Source organism: Temnothorax longispinosus, chromosome 5, assembly GCF_030848805.1.
Source record: "Temnothorax longispinosus isolate EJ_2023e chromosome 5, Tlon_JGU_v1, whole genome shotgun sequence".
Lineage (NCBI taxonomy): Eukaryota > Metazoa > Arthropoda > Insecta > Hymenoptera > Formicidae > Temnothorax > Temnothorax longispinosus.
In genome coordinates this window covers 9,203,929-9,231,461 of record NC_092362.1, presented here as the reverse complement: position 1 = coordinate 9,231,461, position 27,533 = coordinate 9,203,929, and the positions used below count along the sequence as shown (strand labels likewise).

The window sequence follows — 27,533 nt, the reverse complement described above, 5'->3', positions numbered from 1 at the left end:
GGACTTGGTTAGAGGGAGCGTGTGTGAATGGTAGCGGTGAAAGTGCGTTGTGTGATTTTAGCTTTGTTTCTGGGTTTAAAGATTAGTATGGGGCAAGTAGGAATATTGGAAAGATAGGGTGTAAGCAGGGGATGCGATGAGAATGAAGGGAGATAGTAGGACGCAAGTAGAGAAAAGTTATATAAAAGTATTTAGAGACCGTGGTAGGATGAGGTTATGGTGACGAGTCAGTTAGGCGGTATAGGCGGGAAAGGTATGTAGGTAAAGTAGGGAAGGTTTCGATCGATTGTAAAGAAGATTGTATGGTAAATGATTAGCTAAGGAGCCTTCGGTCGTGAATTAAGTATAGGTTAAGAAGATAGTTGAAAAGATGACAGGTTGAACTCAGAACTCAGAACACATGTGAATCTTAGATTGGGGCAAATTTTAGAATAGGAAATATTGGATCAAGAATAAGAAAAGGAAAAAGAGGTAAAGGATAGAAAACAGAGGAGAGGACAAGAGGTAGGTGAAAGAAGCGCTGTTATAGAAGAGGCTATACGAAACAAGGGAGGATTAAATGTGAAGAGGATTATCGAAGAAGGAAGAAGAAAAAGCAGTCAAAAATCTCTCGAGTTCCGTGTCAATGGAGATGGAAAGAAGAAAGGTGTAATAAAGCTAGGACACAAGGATGGGCGGGCCTAGAGGTGTTCCAGGAAATGGAAAGTAAAAGAAGATAAGCATAGCTGAGGAAAGGTTAAGCCAACGATAAAGAAGAGATGAGATGAAAAGAAGAAAGGTATAGGAAAGCTATTGGCGTATTCCTGGAACAAGGACTGGCGAAACTTGTCTGCGTTGTAGGAAAGGAAAGGTAAAAGAAGGTGGACACGCAAGGCTTGTTTAAAGGACGCAGCAGTTTTCTGGAAATATTAGAATCTTTGAATGGCACGGAGGCGAACCAGGTATATTAATTATGCAACGGTAGATAGGAGGCATGGGAAGATAACTAGAGAACGAACGTGCGAGGAGGAAATATATGTTGCTTCGGTGAGAACGAGAGAAGAAGAGCTGGGAGGAAATTTACTAGGACCGAATGAGAAGCAGTGTAGAGGATTTTGGCAAATAATGAAGAGGAACGGAGCGATTCGAGAGCACAGAAGTGATGCTATTGGAAGAAGAAAAAAGAGGAGGCAGGGGCATATATAGGGAGGTGTGATGAGTTCGGAAGGACTGGGGATATAGGATAGCATTAGTTAGGTAGTAAGAGATTTGTTATTAGTCATAAGTTTATTATATGTATTGTAAGATGAGAGAGTTGCGTCAATATTTGAAGGTAAAGGTAAAGAATTATTAATATATTAAGATATGGTTGAAAAACAGGAAATAGTTGTAATATTAAGGTAAAGGTAGGGATAAAGAAAAAGTAGGATGTAAGGAAGGTTATTTTAGAAACAAAGCGAGATATGCGTCTAAAGGAGATTGGGAAAAATTTAAAGAAATATAGGGAATATTAGTTGTTGCGCGTTGCGGTTAGAAGGTATGTGTATGTGTATAGGTGAATAATGTCCGTTTCTTGGCTTGACACTGCCGAAGCGGACTAAGTCAAGTATTTCTGAGTTTAGGTTGTGAGTTTAACGTGTAAATAATAGGTTTAGGCGTGTTGGGGTTTAATTAAAGGATGGGTTTTTTTTTTTTTTTTTTTTTTTTTAGAAGAAATTAAAAAGTACGGAATAAGGAATTAACAATGTCACGCGTTAAGTTAAAAAATTGGTATGAGTGTGTTTAAGGTATATTGTAAACCAAGTCCATTTCATGGCTTTGTATAGCTGAAATTAAATAAATCTAATCTAATCTACAAGTCTAAAATTATTTTGCAATATATTATCTTTGTTACAATTAAAAGACCATCCGTCTTTAACAGATTCTGCATGAGAATAGTCTATAATCCAAGTTTCCTTTAAACTTTATTCGGCCATTTAACCGTGACTGAATAATTTAATTAATATATAGAGTATCTATTTTGTTATTGCCTAAAGTATTATATCCGGATTTATTTCATGTATTTTTTCCCTTAATTTTTTCTTTCTCAACATTCTTACAATATTACACAAGTTGTATATTTACTTTTAGTGTCGCTATTTTATGTTATTGATAGATGATAAATGTAACTTATCTTTTATTGTCGGGATATAAGAAATAATTCTGAGCAAAAGAAACTATGTAATATTCGTCTTTATTTCTTTTTCATTATAATAAGGAATCTAGAAAGAATTATTGTCAGTGTTCTTGACGATTCGCTTCTTTCGTAAGCGTACACAGTAAAAAATCGTATACATAGCGCATAAGACATAAGACACTTGTGAGATTTATTTTGAAACGTTTTGAGAAGGTCTTCAAAAGGTATTTTGTTTAACGCTCACATTGTACATATTAGTTAATAAGTTAATTCCCTCGCATTAATAGTTGTATTAGTCAATAAGTCAATATTACGTATAATATGTTACCGTCGGTAAATTCAAATTCGCGTTTGATGACTCGCGCGGAACGTTGGCAGATCGCGATCTATACTTTTGACAATTTTCGCGCGACTCACCCGACTCGTGCTGCCCGCCCGCGGGTGGAATTCCCAATTATATTTATTAAATTTTGTTTTGGTGTGGGAAAGAAAAACATATTTACCTTCTCGACCTTCTATGACCAATTTTGTAAGCTTTATCTTAGTTAGCATCAAGCGGTGAAACGCTTTAGTTATGGCCACGAAAGACAAATCGAACATATGGGACCTTTTTACAATAAAAGGCCCCAAAGCAACGTGTAGGACGTGCAACACGACCATTGCACATTTTGGAGATATTTATAACTTAAAAAGTCATTGCTCGCGAGGTTGCAAGTAAGTATATGTATATTTAACCAAAAACGTATAAAATATTAATAAATATGTGATACATGATTGACAATTGCGTAACGTATGGTCAATGTAAAAAAGTTTTCTCTAATCGGTCCAAAACAAGAGTTAAAATACTACTTATGGACATATATAACATAACAGATCTAGACAAACATTCAAAACCAACGTATTAGACAATGTATTAAAAAATTACAAAAACAAACAGCGACATACAATTATTTCAAAACATTAATAATTTTTAAATGAGACGTTTTATGCACGTTTTAATAAGACATTTAATTGATAATTGATCACCTGATAAATGTAATTTTATTTATAGAATTGCGGTAGAAAGAGCAAACATATGGAGCCAGTTTGTTAGAGAAGGCAAAGTTGCGACGTGCAGAAGATGCAACTGCAAAATAAAACATCGCAATGATACAAGAAAGTTAAAGCAACACTTATGGGGACAACGTTGTAAGTAAGTATAAGTATAGAATAAGTATAGAATAAGTAATATCTACATTTGTAAAAGGTCTCTCTCTCTCTCTCTCTTTCTCTCTCTCTCTAGCAGCGCCAAGTTTTTTGACAAGAAAATTTATGTATTTTAATAAAATATTTTTATTTTTGTACTGTTACCTCTGTAATTCTTTGGGATGCGATTAAATCTTTTAAAATACATATATAAACTTTGTATTTAAATACCTTGTATTCCCTTGTTGGGTTTAAATATTTTAATAAAATATTTGTATTTTGTACTGTTACCTCTGTGTAATTCTTCATGATTCAATTTTTTATTCTAATCGAAGAAAAGCAGTAGTAATATTATACCTCGAAAAAACCTAAGTAACAAGTGGTAGACGTAATCTTTGTATCTCGAAAAATACACTGAGAAAAAAATTGTTAATCCCAAGAAATATTTAGTTCGATACGTTCAACTAAACATTTTAATTAGTTAACTAAATATTAGTTGTTTCAACAATTTATTTCGTTTTTTTAATCAAGAATTAATTAATTCAACTAATGTTTAGTTAACTAACTAAAATGGTTAGTTGAACGTATCGGACTAAATATTTCTTGGGATTGACAAATTTTTTTTCTCAGTGTATGTTCTCTGTAATTGGCGCTGTAATTTAAAAAGAGATATCATTTCTTTTTTGTAATTGTAATAATAGATCACTTGAAGCGCGACTCATTTTTTGATAAGGTAACGTAATTTTGTGATGTGTATCACTTGAGTAATAATTTTTTGGAAATAAAAATAATACTGCTTAGGTTTTTTCGAGATTTTTGGAGATACAAAGATTACGTCCACCACTTGTTACTTAGGTTTTTTCGAGGTATAATACTACTACTTTGTTTTTTTTTTCGAGGTGAAGATACTACTGTTTAGGTTTTTTCGAGATTTTTGGAGATACTATACAAGATTACGTCCACCACTTGTTACTTAGGTTTTTTCGAGGTATAATACTACTACTTTGTTTTTTTTCGAGGTGAAGATACTACTGTTTAGGTTTTTTCGAGATTTTTCAAGATACAAAGATTTCGTCTACCACTTGTTACTTAGATTTTTTTAAGGTATAATACTACCACTGTTTTTTTTTTTTCGAGGTAACAACATATACACTACTATGCGTGTACTTGGCGCCTTTCTTTACCTTTTTTTAAAAAAGGTAATTTTGTACTGATATCACGCCTTTTTGTAGTATTACGCATTGTATAAACAGTATGTACAGGGTGTTATTTCGAGGTATAATACTACCACTTTGTTTTTTTTCGAGGTAACAACATAATACATATGTACTACTATGCGTGTACTTGGCGCATTTTTTTACCTTTTTTTTTAAAAAGGTAATTTTGTACGGATATCACGCCTTTTTGTAGTGTTACGCATCTTAATCTTAACAGAAAAAAATTACACCTTATAAAGAAATGTGTCTGAAGTTGTAAATATATATATATACACATTGCCGGACATTGCTTTTATGTAAAATATGCATGTATATTACGTTGCTTGTATAAATTATTTCTTACCAACTTTTTCCAAAAATAATATATAAATACCTTTAGCACCTGTAGGCCATCGTTTATTTTCTATAATTTTTCCATCATCAAATTCAATCCAAAATGTCCTTTCTCTACACATACTTGTATAATGAAGATATTGTCTCAGAGATATCGCAATATATCGACAATATAACCTTCACTCACAGATATGATGAGATTGTAAGCTATTTGCGAAATAGCTTATGAGCCACGAACAACGACGAAATACTATTAATAATAACAACAGAGAGAATTCTTCTCTGCTATTAATCCCACAATGTATTTGTCAACAAAGCGTAGGAACCGGTAACGCGTACGCGGAACGCAACAACCACGAATAATGTAATCAACGACGACGTGATAGGCGACGTGATCGACAGCAACGTGATCGATGGTGACATGATCGGCGGCGACGTTATCGGCGTGTATAGATAGAGCCTTTAGGGCTGCATTCAAAAACTATATTCGAGTGCACACCGCATCGCTTTATCTTGTTACTAAAAATTGAACAAGGACAGGGACCGTATTCTCGAGCCTGCCCTAATGATTTTCGTGTGCGACTTTCTATTTGAAAAACATTGAATTTCGCATGCGAGTTTCATGAAAACGATTCGAGAATAAGGCTCCAGAACGACGCTGGTGTGTATTCGAATGACCTAGTTTACACCAATCTCTTGATACGCGTATCAAACCAATAATCAAACTAATTACTAGTTATTTACTATTTAATACGCGTATCAAGTGATCAATATAAACTAGGCCAGAGTGAAGTTTTCGAATATAGTCTGAAAGGCTCTCTACCCTATAAGGGTATTCCACGCTTTTAAACACTTTACCCGCCATCGTCGCCGATTTCATTCCAGACTTTGTATAACAAACAGTGGCAAATACTGGCCGTATTGTCCTCTGAAAAGAGGCAGGAGCCAACGAAACCACCGTTTCATACTGATTGTGAGAGAAATCGCGAAAGTACAAATGGTAAGTACTGTCTTTTCAATATATATTTTACATAATTTCACATAATTACAATATATAAAAAATTTAATTCATATTATATGTATTTAATTCATAAAATTTCTTATACAATTTTATTATTTTACAGTTCGCAGACCAAGAGGCAGAGCCGCGGGGATACGACGCCAAGAAGAAAGGTTCATGGCCTTCTTATATAAATTGTCATCACCCAATTACCATTGGGGTAGACGAGGCAGAGGCAGACGTTGAGAGCAACAGGATTTAATCTTTGTCTCTATATAATCTCTATATAATGTCTCTATATAATGTCTCTGTATAATATCTATATATAATAATGTCTCTATATAATTAATAAAAAATTTGTATCTCTTATAATCTTTGTCTCTATATAATCTCTATATAATGTCTCTATATAATCTATATATATATATATATATATATATATATATATATATTATCAAATCCTCTTGATTCAAAACGATCTTGATTACTTTATTAATTTGTATGTAGCTGTTTTGAGACAAATTAGTTGTTTCGACGCTCTCAGGTTGTACAGGTAATTTATCCTCGAGAAAGTCGAATAGGGATATTTTTCCGCTGCTTGGTTTACTGTCCTCGGTTTTCTTTTCCCGTTTGCCACGCGACTCTCGTGGTTCCAATAATACCAGCTTTAAATGGCAATCCTTGACCTATATCTCCCAAAATTAAGTCACCATCTAATTCTCTTTCATCAACAGCTACGTCTAAAAATAAAATAATGTATTAATATGATATTATGGCTACGGTCAATGTGACACTACAAATGCTTCGAAGCATTCCTCTTCTCTTTTCTTTCAATGAAGAAAGAAGGAGAAGAAGAACGCTCCAGAGCATTTGTATCACGTTGACCGTAGCCTATATATCAAGATATATATATATCAACAACCTGTTCACCGTTCTCTGGATAGAATTGTAACACTGCTCTTGCGCTTCTTGACAGACATGCATACAACGTTGATAAGAAACGATATAAACGTTTTGTAGGATTGTGCAAAGTTTTGCTTGCATAGCACAACCACAAGCGCAGAAATACTGACAGCCCCATCAAACGTACCAGCTTTAAATGGCAATCCTTGACCTATATAAAAATAAAATAATGTATTAATATAATATTATGGCTACGGTCAACGTGACACTACAAATGCTTCGAAGCATTCCTCTTCTCTTTTCTTTCAATGAAGAAAGAAGGAGAAGAAGAACGCTCCAGAGCATTTGTATCACGTTGACCGTAGCCTATATATCAAGATATATATATATCTTTCAGCAACGTGCACAACTTCATTTGAGGTTATAATTGGGTACAACATTCATCGCACGATCATTACTCATTATCATTACTATTATATAAAACGCGACTGTTTGTCTGTCCGTCCGTCCGTCCGTCCGTCCGTCCGTCCGTCCGTCCGTCCGTCTGTCCGCGAACTACTCATTCGTTAGTGGACCGAATTTTTACCACGAGTACATGAAATAGGGGTAGAATTTCCCGGGGAGTGCCATAAAGTATATAGTTTTTCGTTACCGATTTTCTGGAAAGCAATTTTTTTAATTTTTTTAATTTTTCTGTCTGATCGCGAACTACTCATTCGTTAGTGGACCGAATTTTTACCCTGAGTACATGAAATAGGGGTAGAATTTCCCGGGGAGTGCCATAAAGTATACAGTTTTTCGTTACCGATTTTCTGGAAATCGATTTTTTTTATTTTTTAAATTTTTCTGTCTGATCGCGAACTACTCATTCGTTAGTGGATCGAATTTTTACCACGAGTACGTGAAATAGGGGTAGAATTTTCCGGAGAGTGCCATAAAGTATATAATTTTTCATTATCGATTTTCTGGAAACCGGTTTTTCTAATTTTTCTAATTTTTAAGTCTGTCTGTCTGTCTGACTGTCTGACCGCGAACTACTCATTCGTTAGTGGACCGAATTTTTATCAAGGGTACATGAAATAGGGGTAGAATTTCCGGGGAGTGCCATAAAGTGTATAGTTTTTCGTTACCGATTTTCTGGAAACCGATTTTTCTAATTTTTTTAATTTTTCGGGAAATAATCGACCGAATTTAAAAGAATTATATATGAAACAGAGGTAGAATTTTCCGGGGAGTGCTATAAAGTGTATAATTTTTCGTTACCGATCTTTTTGGAAATCGGTTACAAAATTTTTTCAATTTTTCGGAAATTAATTGACCGAATCTTAAAAAATTATATAATTTTTAATTTTTTTTCAATATTATTCTTTATCTATATGTATTTTATGTGTATACAGTCGGGTTTTATATTTATAGTAGTTTTCATAACCGATTTTTATGAAACCGGTTTCCAAAAAATCGGTAACGAAAAAACTATACACTTTATGGCACTCCCCGGGAAATTCTAATAATGATAATAATGTGTTTGATATACTTATAATACGAGCATCATTTCCGGGGAGTACTATAAAGTGTATAATTTTTCGTTACCGATCTTTTTGAAAGCCGGTTACAAAATTATTTCAATTTTTGGGGAAATAATTAACCGAATCTAAAAAAATTGTGTATGAAGTAGGGGTAGAATTTTCCGGGGATTGCCATAAAGTGTATAATTTTTCGTTACCGATTTTTAGGGAAATTGGTATCAGAAAATTTTCCAATTTTTCGGAAATTAATTGACCGAATCTCAAACAATTGTATATGAAATAGAGGTAGAATTTTCTGGGGAGTGATATAAAGTGTATTATTTTTTGTTACCGATCTTTTTGGAAACCGGTTACAAAATTTTTCCAATTTCTCGGAAAATAATTGAATCTTAAAGAATTACATATGAAATAAAGGTAGAATTTCCCCGGGATTGCTATAAAATGTATAATTTTTCGTTACCGATTTTTTTGGAAACCGGTTACAAATTTTTTGAAATTTTTCGGGAATTAATTGACCAAATCTTAAAGAATTATATATGAAATAGCAGTCGTGTCAAAATTTTTTTAATTGTTGGAGGATAAGTTATTTTTATTAATGGATAATTTTTCATTAATGAATTGATTTTCTTGAAACCGGTTACGAAGTTTTTCCAATTTTCCTAAAAAGGTTTTCGATTTTTGTTTAAAAAAATGTAGGTACGTGATTGTTCTAATTTCCTCAAATTTTGAGATATTAGCTAAATTTTTTTAGATAATTTTTCGTTACTTTCTTAAAAACAATGCCCAAATTTTTCTAATTTTTCGGGGATGGCGAAGATGTGTGTAATTTTTCATAATCAATTTTTTGGAAACCGGTTTCAAAATTTTCTAATTTTTTTAGGATGGCTACGATGAGTTTATAGAAAAATTGCTAATAATAAAAAGGTTTCCGATTTTTGCTCCAATTTCCGTAAATTTTGAGATCAAGCTAAATTTTTTTTATGGATAATTTTTATAGATAATTTTTCGTTACCGATTTTTGTGAAAACCGGTTACAAAATTTTTCAAATTTCTCGGGAGTTAATTGATCGAATTTCAAAGAATTGTATATGAAATAAAGGTAGAATTTCCTGGGGTTTGCTATAAAGTGTATAATTTTTTGTTACCGATTTATTTGGGAACCGGTTACAAAATTTTTCCAATTTTTCGGGAATTAATTAACCAAATCTTAAAGAATTATATATGAAATAGGAGTCAAAATTTTTTTAATTTTTGGAGGATAAGTTTATTTTTTTATTAATGAATAATTTTTCATTAAGAATTGATTTTTTTGAAACCAGTGCCAAATTTTTCTAAGTTTTCGATGATTTCGAAAAAATAAAATAAAATAGAAGAAAATAAAAAAGAGTTAATAATGGTGGATCAACGGAGGGTAAAAACGCGCGAGGCACGAGCAAAAATAAAATTTAAAGACTTTAATATAAGGAATTACATTTTTGAAATATTTGACAATATGCTAATCTGCATCTATAATAATATCTATTATTTTTTTTAAAAAAAAAAAATTCGAAGAGATGTAGGTTAGAGTTTGAGGAGAAAGAATATCAAAGGTGCTCCTAATTAATGAGTGAGTTTGGGGAAAGGGGAATAGATTTTGAGCCCGCGCGAAGCGCGGGCGAAAAATCTAGTCCCAAAATAAATTCACATGATCCCGACTTTAGTTACTTCTTGTTAACTAACGCTTACATCTACCTTAATTCTGACGGTCTTTATAATGAAAAATAATCGTACAATATTCCTTATACACAAAACAAATTGATTTCGATCATGTCTCATGACTCGCTATATTCTCTAATAGGACAACATAATACGAAGTAAACTAAACATGATCCTTGACCTATATAAAATAAAATAATGTATTAATATAATATTATGGCTACGGTCAACGTGACACTACAAATGCTTCGAAGCATTCCTCTTCTCTTTTCTTTCAATGAAGAAAGAAGGAGAAGAAGAACGCTCCAGAGCATTTGTATCACGTTGACCGTAGCCTATATATCAAGATATATATATATCTTTCAGCAACGTGCACAACTTCATTTGAGGTTATAATTGGGTACAACATTCATCGCACGATACTTTTATAATTGCAAATCGGAAACGTACCTCGAGTTCAGCTCTTCTGCGATCAACGAAGTCGGGATCGAACGTGTCAGTCGTCACTTTCTGCCAAGCGTAGAGAACCTTCTTTTCCGGCAGCGATGGTAACACGATGGGTGCGTTCAGCCGAATACTCCGCTAGCCTAGCAATCGTGAGCAGTCGCTCGTTTCCTCTCCTTTTAATCCATTGGGTCAAAAGAGAGGAAACGAGCGAAAACGAGCGACTGCTCACGATTGCTAGGCTAGCGGAGTATCGGCTGAACGCACCCAATGTAGGGATACGAAATCTCCAGATAAGCACGAAGCAATTCAATTCAGTATATCGCCGGCACGATTACGGTGTTACTGCCGTTTCGCGTACGCGCGTATGCGCGCGTTGTCGCACCTTACCTCGCGACGCGTAATAAAGAGTCACACGGTCGGTCTCGCTCCGCGCGTACTACCGTGTCTCTCGAGGGGGTTTTTTCCAATTTATCCTCGGGAGAGGACGGTTAGGCGCCTTCAGCATTAGGCTATTTGGCGCAATTGATCTAAAACTAATAATGACCATATACTATAGTCTCATGTCTTTATCACCATCAAAACACAGTCAATTCAAATCACTCTACGCGTAGCTCTAATAAATTTAAAAATAATATCCACTATATCCCAATTCTTCGCACGTATTAAACGGAATATGTCTATATCCTCAGTAAATTCAAACTCTCTCAGCTCGGCATTCATGGTTAACCTCTGATCGTCATATTTATTGCATCTCAAAATAACGTGGTGAATGTCCTCGTATTCACATCCGCATTCGCATCTCGCACTATCTATATAATTTTTCCTTTGCAGGGACGCGTTCAAATTATAATAGTTTGCCCTAAGGCGATTGATCCATGTAACAAAATATCTCTCCGCACGGACCTTGCGAAACCACGGCTGTCTCGCCTCTCGATCATAGAATGTATCAAAATAGAAAGTGCCCTTGTGTTGAGCATCGCGTTCGATCGATAACTGCGTTGCCTCCCATGACTCCTCTCTCGCTCGCACCAACAAGTCCCCCACCGGGACCGAGATGGTGGGGTCGGGCTCCTCCTCCGTTGCCTCCTTAGCAAGTCCGTCAGCAATCTCATTTCCCAGAATGCCCACATGTGAAGGAATCCACACCAGCACGATCTTCTTGCCTCGCAATCTCTCCAAATTATAAATCAATATTCTGGCCTCTGTGACATACTTATTTTTATGCACATTCAAGTGATTGTTGCAAATAGATTTAAGGACAGATTGGCAATCAGACAAAATAATCACTTCATCACCACTCTCATATCTTCGCGTCCACAGCAGCCGCAGGGCAGCACAGACCGCGAAAGCCTCCGCAGTATAAGATGAACATACACTAGGGAGACTTATCTTGAAAGCCTCCTCTTGATCGCAAATCACAATACTAGCACCGGTGGCCCTCGCATCTTCCTTATAAGAGCCGTCGGTGAAGATGATATCCGGGTTGCTTTTCAGTTGGAACCTCTCGATTATCTTCTTGATCAGAGCTCGGTCAGAACCCTTTTTATTTTTTCTCACGGCACCAATATCTAAGTCCACCCTCGGAATAAAGGTGTGGGCATTAAAAAATCCGTTGAAGATAAGTGGCTTCTCAACCGGGCCGATAAGCCTTCTCGTTCTTTCCACTTTACGCCATATCTCCGCAAGGAGAGAGCGTCTATATGCAGGTTGTCTATATCTTTTAAAATTCTCAGCCATCAACAGCCCACGAATCTTGTCGCATAGGCCATTAGTGTTGTAAGCGATCGCCTTATTCACGAAGTTTGCGCCCAGCATCAGCGCTCGGTCCCTGAGCAGCATCACCTTGGCCTCCGCGATGATCACGTTATTCGGAGTAGAGTTCCTATAACCAAGGGCAGTGCGTATCCCAAGATTTTGGGCTCTCTCTAACTTAAGCTGCAACGAGAACCCCCCGGGGAAGAACACGAAGCACGCATAGTCAATAACCGATCTGACGAGACTCTTGTATAGCAATAATGCAGTGTTGACCTCCATTCCTCTTGAAACCCCACATAGATATCTAATAATGGAGTTGGCACGGTTCACTTTGCCCCTCACGATCTGAATTTGCTGTTCAAAACTCAGCTTGTTGTCCAGCCAGACACCCAGGAATCTGGCCCCGCCACAATTAAAAACACTGCAACCATTAATGACTATGCTCATATTTCTGTCGATATACCCGCTCTTGGAAAACTCCACCAATACCGTCTTTCTAGGTTCCAGGTCCAGACCCAGTCCCCGCAGTCGTTCAGCAATAATATCAATAGCCCTCTGTAATAGCAGTCTATTTCTCTCCCGATTCGGTCCACGTACATAAACCCCGATGTCATCAGCGAACTCAACCGCCTCGACACCCTCCGGCAAGTCCGCACATAGACCCTGTGTGTACAATGAATACAGTATCGGGCTCAAGACAGCACCCTGCGGGAGGCCCCGGTAAACAAGGCGATCCACAAATAAACCAGAATTAATTATAAATCGCACTCTTCTACGATACAGCCACAAACTGACGAATCTGGCTATAGCTGGGGGGCAGCCAAGCGCTATCAATCTCCTCAACATTATCCAATAGTCCACACTGTCATACGCGGACGAGACATCTAGGAAGGCAGCCAACGTGTATTCACCAACGCACATCGCAGATTTGATGTCCGACACAATTCTGACCAGATTATCGGTGCATGACTTACCCCTGCGAAAGCCACTCTGGGACGGACTAAATTTGTCCTCCTTCTCAGCCCACCAGACCAAACGCTCATTGATCATCCTCTCCATCACTTTGCCAACGCAGGAAGACAGGGATATGGGCCTAACCTTTTCGCAGCCGACCTTGTCAATAAAAATCACTTGGTAGTTAAACCAGTCTCCAGGTATGCAGCATGTTGACCACACCTTGTTGTAAATCTCCAACAAATGTTCCTTGGCCATGTCCGGAAGAGCCTTGATAGTCCTATATTCAATGCCGTCAAGCCCCGGGGATGAATCCTTGCGGATCATCTCCAAAGCCCTCGTCATCTCTTCCCGGGTAAACGGTGCATCCAACTCAGCATTCGGTCGACATCCATCAAAATCGGAAACCGGCTCCACCCCCACAAAAGGCGGAGCAAGACAGTCAATGGAGGACTTAACAACATCCTCCCTATTCCTAGTGGGCCAAGTATTCCATTCCAAGTTTTTTCTGGCGTTCTTGAAAATACGCATAATCTTCCACACATATGATAGGCTGGTGAACCTATCAATGCCCTTACAGAACTCCTCGAAGCCAATCTTCTTCTTCTGCTTGATAGTTTTTTTAACTATCGCGGTCGCCCTCTTATACGCAAGCCAATCATGTAGACTCTTTGTAGACTTAAATGACTTGAAGCATTCCCTTCTGAGACGGATGACCTCGTCACACTCAGCGTCCCACCACTTATGAGACGGTTTTCTTCTATTCTGAGGGACGTGTGTGGGCGGATCGGTACTTCTTCTGCCCGAGGCCGTCGCGACAGCGCTCCCAATAGAAGCGACAAACGACGAGTAGCACGCCTCCAAATCCTGCCCCAGTAGAATGCGTCGTTGAGCAATATCCTTCATTTTCTCCTTCATTAATTCACTGAATCTACCCCAATCCGTCTTCTTGGTAGACAACCTGTTGGTAACCTTACCATATATCAAAGAGGAGCTTCCAAACGAAAAAGATAACGGATGATGATCACTGCCCCAAGGATCTGGTTCCTGCGAGTATGAAACTCCCTCGATAATTTTCCTTGAGCCAAAAAGGAGGTCCAGGTTAGTGTCCCTTTGACCCCTGACACCGCTTCGAGAGTGAGTGTCCACGTTCACGCACAGCAGTTCCTCCTCATCCATAATTTCATGTAACAAGTCACCATTGCCGTTAGTAGTTGGGCAGTTCCATAGGGTGTTATGGGCATTAAAGTCTCCCACAATAACCGTATCCAGGCCATTCCCCCTAATAGCATTAAAAATCGGTCTGAAATCATGTCTGTTCATCGGTTCACAGGGGTGTCTGTAAACAGCTACTATGTTAACATTACAAGATAGGTTATTTGTCTTGACACACACAACATCATACCCCACCGGCAAAGCAACTCGTAACGGGATTTCAGAGAATTCCATAGAATTGCGTAGAGAGACAGATACACCACCACTACCCATTCTATTGGCACTATTCACAGATTTAAAGTTAGAGAGAGTAACACCTCGTGGACTCTTACATCTTGTTTCTGTTAAAATCACAATGTCATACTCAGAAGCGTGTCGGGCCAGTTCCTCCTTACAGCTACGATATCCTCTGCAATTCCACAGTAGAAGCCTGAATTATGCTCTCTTGTGGGAGGGAGTCCTTCCCTCACTATTATTGCTCTGCGATCCATTTCTACGGTAATCCTCCATATTCACATCCTTCTTGGCACCATTACCAGCACCGCCACGTGTAGGGAGAGATGCCTCGTGCTCCTCCCTCGTTAATGCCTCAATCAGGCCTATCCTAGCCGATGGGTTTTTCTTAATAAGAGACATTATGCTCGCGATGACCTCACCCGGCGCAGTATCCCGCTGCACCGCATCATCTCCAGCCTCACGACGCACCACCTGAGACCAAGAAGCTCCTCGGTTACCAGATAAGGCCAATCCTCTTCTGTCCGCAGAAATATCTTCTTCATGGCTATTGAATTGGGCAAAGTAGTTGCCAATTCCACCTGAATTAGGCCTTGCTCTGCTTCTAACTTTCGGGGGACCACTCTCAGCATAAGAAAATTTCCGCTGTGTTGGTTCACGTGCTTCCGGTTTCGCGGGCTTCGTCTTCCGCGGCGGTAACACCGGCCAGCTAGTAGGATCCATCCTGCTGTCCATAGGCCTATCTGTAGGTGGGGATTTTCCCTCCACCAACCTTCTCGCACTGTAGAAAGAAATATTATTAAACGCCATAACTTTATTTATATTCTTGTTTTTCTCGTACACCGGGCACCCGCGGAAAGTTGATTTATGCGGACCATGACAATTGAAACATCGCATAGTTTTTTCACATTGGGCATTACCGTGTGATTTATCTCCACACACAATGCAGCGAGTGTCGCTTTTACATGCCACCTTAGTGTGACCGAACTTAAAGCAATTAAAACATTGTTTTGTTTGCGGAATAAACGGCCTTACTCTGAGGTTAACACCCTGTTGAAAAATCTTCAGATTCCTGATATTCTTCGCCTTAAAAGTTATCATAATATTGTCCGTGGCCATGAGAGACGATGTTCTAGTAGCAACGTCCCACCTTCTTCGATACATTCTTTCCAAACTCAATATATCAGCCCTATCCTGCAGCACTTCCCAAAGCTCCGGGATGCCGGCCGGCCAATCTGCAACAACGCCCTTGCTAATAATACTGCGTTGCTCAATATATGCTTTTATTTTTGGAACCCTCAATTTTTCAATAATCTTAAGCGCACGGTTGGCCTCCGTAGCGTTAGCGAATTCCACTTCAGCCGAGAAGTGATTTAGCATTTCCACGGCTGTGGGGCAAATATTCGACTCAGAAAGGAGCATCCAAATTTTTATTTCGTTCATGCCCTTTCTGGTAGCGGCATGTTGTGGATCAAGCCTAACGGTAATCTTAGCTTTACCTTCATAGTGTTCGTCAAATTCAGTATGCCGCTGGAATTCCGGCTTGTTTACACACTTCTTCAATCCTTGTTTGCTGACTGTATATATCTCCTTTTCAATCCTCGGCATGAGACTCACGTCCGTATCACGCCGCTCGTCGCTGTTATTCACGTGATCGCCCAAGGTTTCAGGCGTGCGCTCGTACTGGCTATTATTGTTAATATCTTCGTCTACCGGAGACTTCGTCACACTCGTTTTATTATTAATATCACAGTTCATAGGGTCACCCCTATCACAGTTCGTATTATCCACCTCCGTCTCGTTCCCCGGGGGCGGGAGCACTTGTAAATTCGTCGAGTCTTCTTCGTCATTAATCTGATCCACAAACGTGGCGCGTTTTTTAGTAATCCCGGCACGAAACATCTCGATCTCGATCCGGTCGTTCAGCGTTAAACAATCTTTAGCGAACTCGTCAAAGTTTTCTTCCGAAATACTCGACCTCGGCCTCTTATTGCACTGTGAAGTGTCCATCGGCATATGCTTATCATTGTTAATATCGCTCGGGTCCACGGGAGAATTCATTACCGGAATATTGCTCCCCCTCCGAGAGGGGAGCTACTAAAAATATATACCACCCGCCCGAGTAAAGGGTCACCCCGGGCCGATACGGTAAGACAGCACGACACTAACTATAGCCTAGCAACTATCGATAGCGGTAGAGAGCGACTCACATACACGTCCGACTCGTGCGACGGTCCGAGCCGGACTCCCCGTGTCTCTCGATCGATCGAGATAGGTTAACTGATCAGATGATGAACTGACTGACAGGAGACACTGGAGACATCGAATTCAAGCTTGATTCATAAGAATCGACTTAAAAATTCCCTAGCGGCACTTTCTGCCAAGCGTAGAGAACCTTCTTTTCCGGCAGCGGTGGTAATACGATGTAAGGATACGAAATCTCTCCAGATAAACATGAAGCAATTGATTCAATATATATTATATAAGTATATACCTAATTTACCTAAATAGAAATCTTCCTCCTGACCGATAAGTCTATCGACCTAATTTCGAAATACGCGCGCGATATCGAAACTGGCGATACCTGCGACGCCAGCGTCGAAAAAGTGAAAGTGACGTTTCTGATTATGACGTCATCATACAAGAACGTCGGCGTTAGAAGTATATATACGTATCTTAAAAATAAATTTTCACATTTGGACTTTGCGTCGCAATATCTCCGCTCGTAGGGCACGTAGCGGAATATTATGAGAGAAACCCCCCCCTAATTGGACCCCAAGCTATCGATCAAGCCTACTTAGGGCCAATTTCACCAACCACAGTTAGCTTAACCGATGGTTAAAGTTAGCAGAATTGACCAATAGAAATGAATCCACCCATTCCACCCTGCTTTCTATTGGTCAATCCTGCTAACTTTAACCGTCGGTTAAGCTAACTGTGGTTGGTGAAATTGGCTCTTAGAACCAGAGATGCCAATGGTGCTGTTTTGCCCGCTGCCTGCGCGCCTGGTGGGGGCACGCACACAGCTGACGGAGCCGTGTACGTGTGCGCTGGGCGCTCGGCGGCGGCTCGGCCAGCTTCGGGCGGGTAGAAGAGCGCAGACATACACTCGGATGTCTCGTTCTTCCGCGAGTCGTAGCATAGCCATAGCCGGTTCATCGAAAGTCGTATGCGTTAGCGCGTCGACTGACTTGGCTCATCTATTATGTCTCGCGTATCTTTTCTGATGTTGATTTATGAATAAAATATATATATTATAACATTGCAGATGACAATAAAATATCCCTTCCCACACTAGGCGCGATACACTATCGTGTGTCTCTTAATTATTTAAAAGTAATGAAACTAACAACAAAAAATGTTAGTAAAATTATTAATTACATAAATGATGTCTAATAAAATTATATTATCTTTATTCTGAAAATAAACTATATAAATTAAGTAAAGAAATAAAAAACAGAAAAAGCGTAAATAATAGAAATCCACTCTTGGCCAATATGTACGCTTTCTTCTAAAAAAATCTTGTTATTAATTTAGAAAAACGACTTCTGAATTCTTACATTTTTTAAATAAAAATATATTACTATACATTATCAGCACACTGCGTAATTTATATTTTGTCTTTACCATATACGATTATATATTTTTTATCCATTTATTTTAATAAATATCTGTACATATTGTTGGAATACATTTACTGACTTAATATGACTCATAAAAATGTAAAATTAAGTAAACGATGACTTTCAGTTTTTATTTTATATTTGCGGTTTATTATTAGTAATAAATTAATAAAGAAATGGAAAGTTTTAAAATATTTATTTTCTTTACAATTATTTGATCTATATTTATAAATGTGTAATATTAATGTCAGCAATAAATCGTATATTGATTACCGCTTCTACATGACAATCAATATAAAAGATATTTTATGCTCGTAATCTTGCACTTTTTATTTATCAAAATATTTATCAAATTTTTCAATATGTTATCAGCAATCTTTATAATCTATAAATGCATATTTTGGTGTAATAACATGGTCTTTTCATAATAATGTCTGAAAGCTGTACTTTGGATTATCTTAAAAATGAGAACTGACTATATTAAGACTGACCTAATTCATATTTATATAACACCTCTATTTCACTATCGCGAACAAATAGAACATTTAATATTTTTACAATAATAATATGGATATACAAAGCTCAGACAGTGTCACAGGTAAAGATCAGGACCCCGTGGTTCGTCACTCCCACAGTATTTAACGACTCCAAACCCTCTCTACCTGTGTGTATGTGTGAATGTGACTAGTCTTAGAGACATCAGGGAGGTTTCGTACCTAGTTAAGACTTAATTACATACAAAATACCGGAAATTTTCTGTTTTTATTGACAAATATCTGACATAATTAATCTAAAATGGATGACGTTTCTTGTTCGATATGTTGATCGCGAAACTTTAGATATTCGGTCACAATTAGTAAAGTTAATTGATATTGATGCAAAAGATTGTAGTGCAGAAAAGTTATTCAATGCATTTCAAACTGAAATGCATCAACTTCAGATTCCATTTTTAAATATATTGCTCTGTCATGCGACAATGCGTCTGTTATGACAGGAAAATATTTATCTTTCAAAACAAAACTTGAATCAAAACGCAAAAAATTATTAACATTTTCATGTCCTTGCCATTGTTCTGCATTAGCTGCGTATGATGCGTGCTCTAAAATGCCTGATATGTGCGAAGAATTTCTGAGAGAAATTGCAAGTTATATTAACAGTAGTCCAAAGCGTTCAGCTATTTTCAATGAATTTTGCGAATGTTTTCAAGATACAAATTATAAAATTTTGAAGTTACGCGAAACTCGCTGACTTCCGCGTTATTCATGTATTGACAGAGTTCTTGAGTCGTGGGATATACTAAGAAATTTCCTTACTGAAATGGTCGTGGTTGAAAAAGCAAAGGGGTCTGGGGAATATTTATTGTCTTTGATGCAAAATGTAGATTTAAAACATCATATAATTGATATAGTGAAATAGAGGTGTTATATAAATATGAATTAGGTCAGTCTTAATATAGTCAGTTCTCATTTTTAAGATAATCCAAAGTACAGCTTTCAGACATTATTATGAAAAGACCATGTTATTACACCAAAATATGCATTTATAGATTATAAAGATTGCTGATAACATATTGAAAAATTTGATAAATATTTTGATAAATAAAAAGTGCAAGATTACGAGCATAAAATATCTTTTATATTGATTGTCATGTAGAAGCGGTAATCAATATACGATTTATTGCTGACATAATATTACACATTTTATAAATATAGATCAAATAATTGTAAAGAAAATAAATATTTTTAAAACTTTCCATTTCTTTATTAATTTATTACTAATAATAAACCGCAAATATAAAATAAAAACTGAAAGTCATCGTTTACTTAATTTTACATTTTTATGAGTCATATTAAGTCAGTAAATGTATTCCAACAATATGTACAGATATTTATTAAAATAAATGGATAAAAAATATATAATCGTATATGGTAAAGACAAAATATAAATTACGCAGTGTGCTGATAATGTATAGTAATATATTTTTATTTAAAAAAATGTAAGAATTCAGAAGTCGTTTTTCTAAATTAATAACAAGATTTTTTTAGAAGAAAGCGTACATATTGGCCAAGAGTGGATTTCTATTATTTACGCTTTTTCTGTTTTTTATTTCTTTACTTAATTTATATAGTTTATTTTCAGAATAAAGATAATATAATTTTATTAGACATCATTTATGTAATTAATAAATTTTACTAACATTTTTTGTTGTTAGTTTCATTACTTTTAAATAATTAAGAGACACACGATAGTGTATCGCGCCTAGTGTGGGAAGGGATATTTTATTGTCATCTGCAATGTTATAATATATATATTTTATTCATAAATCAACATCAGAAAAGATACGCGAGACATAATAGATGAGCCAAGTCAGTCGACGCGCTAACGCATACGACTTTCGATGAACCGGCTATGGCTATGCTACGACTCGCGGAAGAACGAGACATCCGAGTGTATGTCTGCGCTCTTCTACCCGCCCGAAGCTGGCCGAGCCGCCGCCGAGCGCCCAGCGCACACGTACACGGCTCCGTCAGCTGTGTGCGTGCCCCCACCAGGCGCGCAGGCAGCGGGCAAAACAGCACCATTGGCATCTCTGCTTAGAACTTGATCCGTTCACTCGTTATCGAGATCTCAACATCGCGGGTACTCGCAACCCGTCGCGTCGCGTAAAAGAGTCACGGTCGGTCTCGCTCCGCGTGTACTTGGCGCGAGACACTACCGTGTCTCTTGATCTCAACATTCTTGATTCTGCCGCTAGGGAATTTTTAAGTCGATTCTTATGAATCAAGCTTGAATTCGATGTCTAGGTGTCCCAGGTTGCCGATGACGAGGTTCACATAGTGCGCTTCATAGTTTTCGGTATTCAGGTGTATTAATACCTTGAATTCGATGCCCACGTGTTCCAGGTTGCTGATGTCGGGTTCCAGATAGTGCGCTCTATAGTTTTCGGTGTCCAGGTATAATAATACGTTGAATTCGATGTCTAGGTGTCCCACGTTTTCGATGACAAGGTCCACATAGTGCGCTTTGTAGTTTTCGGTGTCTACGTGTATTAATACCTCGAATTCGATATCTACGTGTCCTACATTCAGATTTAAAGTTATTAATACACGTAGACACCAAAAACTACAAAGCGCACTATGTGGACCTTGTCATCGGCAACCTGGGACACGTAGACATCGAATTCGAGGTATTATTACATCTAGACACCGAAAACTACGGAGCGCGCTATCTGGACCTCGTCATCAGCAACCTGAGACACCTAGACATCAATTTCAAGATATTAATACACGTAGACACGACAACTACGGAGCGCACTATGTGGACCTCGTCATCGGCAACCTGAGACACCTAGACATCAAATAAGGTATAATACACGTAGACACCGAAAACTACGGAGCTCACTATCTAGACATTGTCATCGGCAACCTGGGACACCTAGACATTGCATTCAACGTATTATTACACCTGGACACCGAAAACTATAGAGCGCACTATCTGGATCTCGTCATCGGCAACCTGGGACACGTGGACATCGAATTCAAGGTATTAATACACGTAGACACCGAAAACTACAAAGCGCACTATGTGGACCTTGTCATCGGCAACCTGGAACACCTAGACATCGAATTCAACGTACGATTACACCTGGACACCAAAAACTATGAAGCGCACTATCTGGATCTTGTCATCGGCAACCTAGGACACGTGGACATCGAATTCAAAGTATTAATACACGTAGACACCGAAAACTACGGAGCGCACTATGTGGACCTTGTCATCAGCAACCTGGGACACCTAGACATCGAATTCAACGTACGATTACACCTGGACACCGAAAACTATGAAGCGCACTATCTGGATCCCGTCATCGGCAACCTGGGACACGTGGACATCGAATTCAAGATATTAATACACGTAGACACCGAAAACTACGGAGCGCACTATGTGGACCTCGTCATCGGCAACCTGGGACACCTAGACATCGAATTCAACGTACGATTACACATGGACACCGAAAAACTATGAAGCGCACTATCTGGATCCGTCATCGGCAACCTGGGACACGTGGACATCGAATTCAAGGTATTAATACACGTAGACACCGAAAACTACGGAGCGCACTATGTGGACCTCGTCATCGGCAACCTGGGACACGTAGACATCGAATTCAACGTATTATTACACCTGGACACCGAAAACTATGAAGCGCACTATCTGGACCTCGTCATCGGCAACCTGGGATACCTAGACATCGAATTCAAGCTTGATTCATAAGAATCGACTTAAAAATTCCCTAGCGGCACTTTCTGCCAAGCGTAGAGCGTAGAGAACCTTCTTTTCCGTTGACTCAATATATATTATATATTACCTAATTTACCTAAATAAAAATCTTCCTCCTGACCGATAAGTCTATCGACCTAATTTTGAAATACGCGCGCGATATCGAAACTGGCGATACCTGCGCCGCCAGCGTCGAAAAAGTGAAAGTGACGTTTCTGATTATGACGTCATCATCATACAAGAACGTCGGCGTTAGGAGGAGTATCTTAAAAATAAATTTTCCCATTTGGACTTTGCGTCGCAATATCTCCGCTCGTAGGGCACGTAGCGAAATATTATGAGAGAAACCCCCCCCTAATTGGACCCCAAGCTATCGATCAAGCCTACTTAGAACTTGATCCGTTCACTCGTTATCGAGATCTCAACATCTCGGGTACTCGCAACCCGTCGCGTCGCGTAAAAGAGTCATGGCTCCTGCCCACAGGACGCGGAAACGCTTGCCGCGCGGCAAGAAGCGACGCGGTAGCCAATAAACTTTTGGTTCTTACGGAAAAGCGACACGGTGATTGGCTACCGCGTCGCTTCTTGCCGCGCGGCAAGCGTTTCCGCGTCCTGTGGGCAGAAGCCATCACGGTCGGTCTCGCTCCGCGTGTACTTGGCGCGAGACACTACCGTGTCTCTTGATTCATCTAAGAACGCATAAAATATTGATGAATATGAAGTAGGGGTACAGTAATAAAATAATAAATAATAAATAAATGAAAATATAAATAGTCCGGTTTTCATCACGGGGCATGTATTATAATATTTATATCCAATTATATGACTTAAGAAGGGAGCCTCATACAAAATCAATTTGCCATATAGTTTGACAAATATATAAAAAGCGCATGCAAATAAATACTTATACTTACTCTATCGCTTTTTCTACTTAATTAATCAAAGCTGTCGTATATATACAGATCTGCAAGCTGTGACCTGCCGCCAAGCTCAGTGAGAGACAGCAATTTGGATTTAAATGAGCCAAGTACAAGTACAAGTACAATACGAACAAGCATACCGCTACTTGGACAACAGGAAGAAGAAATGGAGAAAAACGACGAGTAATTATACACTATGCTTAAATTATAAACCGTAATAAAATCTTAAAAATAACATAGACTCAAACACTATAATTTATCGACAAAATTGCATTATGCGAACAATTTTGGCGTCTAATGTGCTGCTACAGAACATTTATTTGATGTAATCAAACTTTTTTCTGTGATTTATTCGCTATCAAATCCACAGATATCAAAGAAACTATGTACAGTTTTTTATATTATATAATTTTACTTATATTTATATTATTATATATATATATATATATATATATATATATATATCTTAATTATTATTTTAAAAATTGAAATATGGCATCTGAGATATTAAGTGTAACACAGTTCGTGAACAGGGAGATTGGATTAAACTGAATATAAAAGTTTTATACCATTTTGAGATTTTTATAATACAATAATTACTTTAAAAATGAATTAATAGAGATCTGCGAATGAGATAATCTATATTTCATTGATGGTTATTAAAAGCGCTCTTCTATCAATGTCTTGTCGCGCACATAACATTTGCAATCGGCACGTAAAGCTGAACTAACTCTTCCTCGCAACGCATTTACATTCGCCACTGAATTACGGCGATGCATGCGCATTCATAGATCTTATTAAATAATTTTTCATTAATTATATTGTGAAAAGAACAAAACTGCTAGAGAACATTTTTATTTAGTTTATTTCGCTCTACCTATCCACGCGCACTTTTATATATATAAATATATTATTAAATCTATTATTAAATGCCCTGTACATACTTCGTAAATTTATCATATTCATAGTGTTTTCTGAAGTAAATATTTACTTTTATATTTTACGATAAAATAAGGAAAGAACGTTAAGTGATTTGCATTGTACACTATATCTCATCTTTCAACAATAAGTTGTAGAAACTCGAATTTTACGTGTACAAGGCGCAAATATATCATAAATATAAACTTATATATTATAAATGTAAATATTATACTGGAAACACTAAATTTAAGTATTGATAATACTTTATACCATTGAAAAAAATTGAATTTTATAAAAATAAATGTTTTGGCCTAATAATTGAATAATATGCTTAATAACATATGTAACACTTGAAATACTAACTGTTCTAATTCATTTTTTACGTCTCTAATAATTAATTCTTTGTATAATTTGCAAGTCCCATCCAAGCTGAGAATCTGGTGGCCACGTTTCTAAAAAAGAAGGACGTTATTGACGAGTAATGCATAATTGTGTTATTTTAAATATTAATTCCTCTATTACATTTTTTACTTTTTTAATCACTTCTTGTATAATTGCAGGTCTTATTCAAGATCAGAATCTGATGAAGATTTGCGTGAAACTTCAAGTGATGAAATCAAAGATGGATAAGGAAATATTTATAGATTTGAGAAGAGAAAGTAGGCGTTGTTGACGAGTATGATCGATATTATTATACCATTTTAAGTATTGATTTGTCTGTTAGATTTTCTACTAGTTGATATTCTGAAAGCGATATACAACAGACAAGCATCGTGCGCGCACGCGTGTGTACAAAATGTATGTATGTATATATATATATATATGTAGGTCTAGAGGTATGTTCCGGGACTGTTTACGTTTTTTGAAATGTACAGTCCTGGAATATAACGCATATATATGTAATCAGATTCAAAAAATTGTCCCGAAACGTGCCGTAGGACATGAATTTTTTCCAGGACAGTCCTGGAAACTGCCAAATGTCCTGGAATATACCGATGTAAAAAATAAAAGTCCCGGAACATACTTCCGGACCTACATATATATATATATACATATACATTTTATATATTATGTAAAGCATAATATTAAATATATTATACATGTGTATAACTGTACACATACATACATACATATATATATAATATATATAATATATATATATATATATATATATAAGTCGCTTAATTTTTTATTTGAAATAATTATGTTTCACAAAACGTAAAAATTCATAACTTGTTAACCGTTTTTTTTTTACAGGTGAATGCAATAGTTGCGATGATAACCTTAACATTCGGCCCGTTTAATGTTGCAAACACAATTATTACTAAAGACGGATTTGATAAGATAATTGTGGATTTTTGGAATGAGAATGACTTATTGCTACAAAAAGTGATTTGCGAATTTATCTATGTCGTTGTAACCAAATATAACGAATTTATCACGTTCATAAGTGAAAATTTACCTATATTGGAAAAACTGATTTATTCTAAGGACCCGGATAATCTTGAAAACTTGACATCGTTCAAATCAATTCAGGTTCGAGCGTTCGTGAATATTTGCAAGATGAACAAATTCGAAGAGATAAAATATTTCCGGGCTGCCTGTATGTTCGTCGACGATGAAGTGCAAATACTTGTTTGGCTGGAGGTTTGCAGACAATTTTTGACCAGTCCTCAGAGAGATATGAGAAAATGGGCGGCCGTTGCAGGTCTGTCGTATCTCACTTTCAATCCCGTAGTCAAAAACACGTTGATCGAATACCAACAAGCCGTTGCATGAAGCGATAATCGAGTTTGCCAAGACTGAAAATCAATCGATTCTCTATCAAGTGGACATATTGTTGGTGAACTTGTGCAGCGCTTATGACAAGGAAGATCTTATAATTGAGAAGAAAACGTTTGTCGATCGTTTTTATCTTAAGGAACTCAAACAGGTCGCGGACAACAATGTGGGAGAAAGACAGCGCGTGTTAGCGCATGCCGGCGTGACCAGCGCTTTGGTGAGCCTCGCTAAAACAGGCAGCGAGGCAAAGAATAGCAAAGAATTAATAGCTCGCGTTTTCAACGCGATATGCAGTCAACAGGATTTAAGAAAAATAGTTGTTCAAGAAGGCGGCACGGAGACATTGTTGTCGTTAGCACTGAATGGCACAAACATAGGAAAAACGAATGCTACGCAAGCCTTAGTCTATTTGGCAATCACTCCAGAGATTGCATTTCCCGATCAGATAATCATGGAAGTTGTGCGGACAATCACAAATAATCTCTTGAACCCGGAGTGTTTCGTTAATGAGAGATGCGATGTTCTAACAGCTTTGTACAATCTATCTAGTGTCAACAACAGCATGCGAGAACATATTTTCAAGACAGAATCTGAGAAAATTGAGCAATGTATGCGTGACGATAACAACATGTTGAAACAAACGTTCATACAACTTATAAACAATTTGGTATTATCCCATAAAGTTGCCATTCAATTTGTTGAGCAGAGATCTGATCACTTTTTTGATCTTATGAATTGGTCCGTAAAGGATGATACAGATGACCATACAAAGAAGGCATTAGCTGAAACGTTAGCAACGCTAACGGCAGCCAGCAAAGAGACTTGCGAAAAATTACTCGGCTGGGATCTTTGGCCGACATTCCTACCTTTTTTACTCAATGATCCAGACGATGAATTACAACATAAAGGTACCGAAATTGCGTTAAATATGATGCAAAATGCGAAAGACGTCGCTACAAAACTTATCAAAACAGATACAATAATAAAACGAGTGAGGGAATTGAGCGATGACACCGTGCAAAACAAGAAGATCAAGGAATTGGCTTCCCATATTTTAGAAGCTACTGCGGAATGGGACAAACTTAAGAGAGACATCGAAAGGAACGGATCGTCACAAAGCACTGATAATATAGAACATTTGATTAAGATGATTAAACGTGAATAATTAATTCGGATCTAAATGACATATTAATAGAATATTGTAAGCGGCAGAATAAATAGAGTAAGTTATCGACACGGGGATGTAGGAATTCCACAGTTTGCGAGAGGTGACGTAGAATAGTCGGCGCTAGCGACAAATGTGAGACGAGTATGATTTAGGAGTATAAGGAAGGGACAGTCGCGAAGTAGCTAGCAAAGAGACAACATGTATAGAAAGTGAGAAGGT

The 27,533-nt window shown here is 37.5% G+C and overlaps 1 protein-coding gene and 3 long non-coding RNA genes across 5 annotated transcripts; 2 read left to right on the top strand and 2 right to left on the bottom strand.

Moving 5' to 3' along the window:
• The first annotated feature begins 3,773 nt into the window (after positions 1-3,773).
• LOC139813072 (uncharacterized) lies at positions 3,774-4,484 on the top strand. The gene is made up of 2 exons (XR_011732025.1): positions 3,774-4,206; positions 4,329-4,484. It is a non-coding gene; the product is annotated as an uncharacterized lncRNA (long non-coding RNA).
• On the bottom strand, positions 4,344-5,574 carry LOC139813073 (uncharacterized). The gene is made up of 2 exons (XR_011732026.1): positions 4,931-5,574; positions 4,344-4,766 (listed from the first exon to the last, which is right to left on the bottom strand). It is a non-coding gene; the product is annotated as an uncharacterized lncRNA (long non-coding RNA).
• Positions 5,575-14,818: 9,244 nt separating this feature from the next.
• LOC139813016 (uncharacterized) lies at positions 14,819-16,864 on the bottom strand. 2 transcript variants are annotated; one of them, XM_071778254.1, is made up of 2 exons: positions 16,119-16,864; positions 14,819-15,854 (listed from the first exon to the last, which is right to left on the bottom strand). In XM_071778254.1, the coding sequence occupies exons 1-2, from the start codon at positions 16,678-16,680 to the stop codon at positions 14,821-14,823; spliced, it is 1,596 nt and encodes a 531-aa protein (XP_071634355.1). In that variant the 5' UTR covers positions 16,681-16,864; the 3' UTR covers positions 14,819-14,820. The 2 variants fall into 2 exon arrangements, with proteins under 2 accessions (XP_071634355.1, XP_071634356.1); XM_071778255.1 differs by having other exon boundaries at positions 15,298-15,400; positions 15,655-16,864.
• A 6,720-nt stretch (positions 16,865-23,584) lies between these two features.
• Positions 23,585-25,676, top strand: LOC139813074 (uncharacterized). Its single transcript, XR_011732027.1, has 4 exons — positions 23,585-23,626; positions 24,783-24,842; positions 24,925-25,040; positions 25,622-25,676. It is a non-coding gene; the product is annotated as an uncharacterized lncRNA (long non-coding RNA).
• The last annotated feature ends 1,857 nt before the right edge of the window (positions 25,677-27,533 follow it).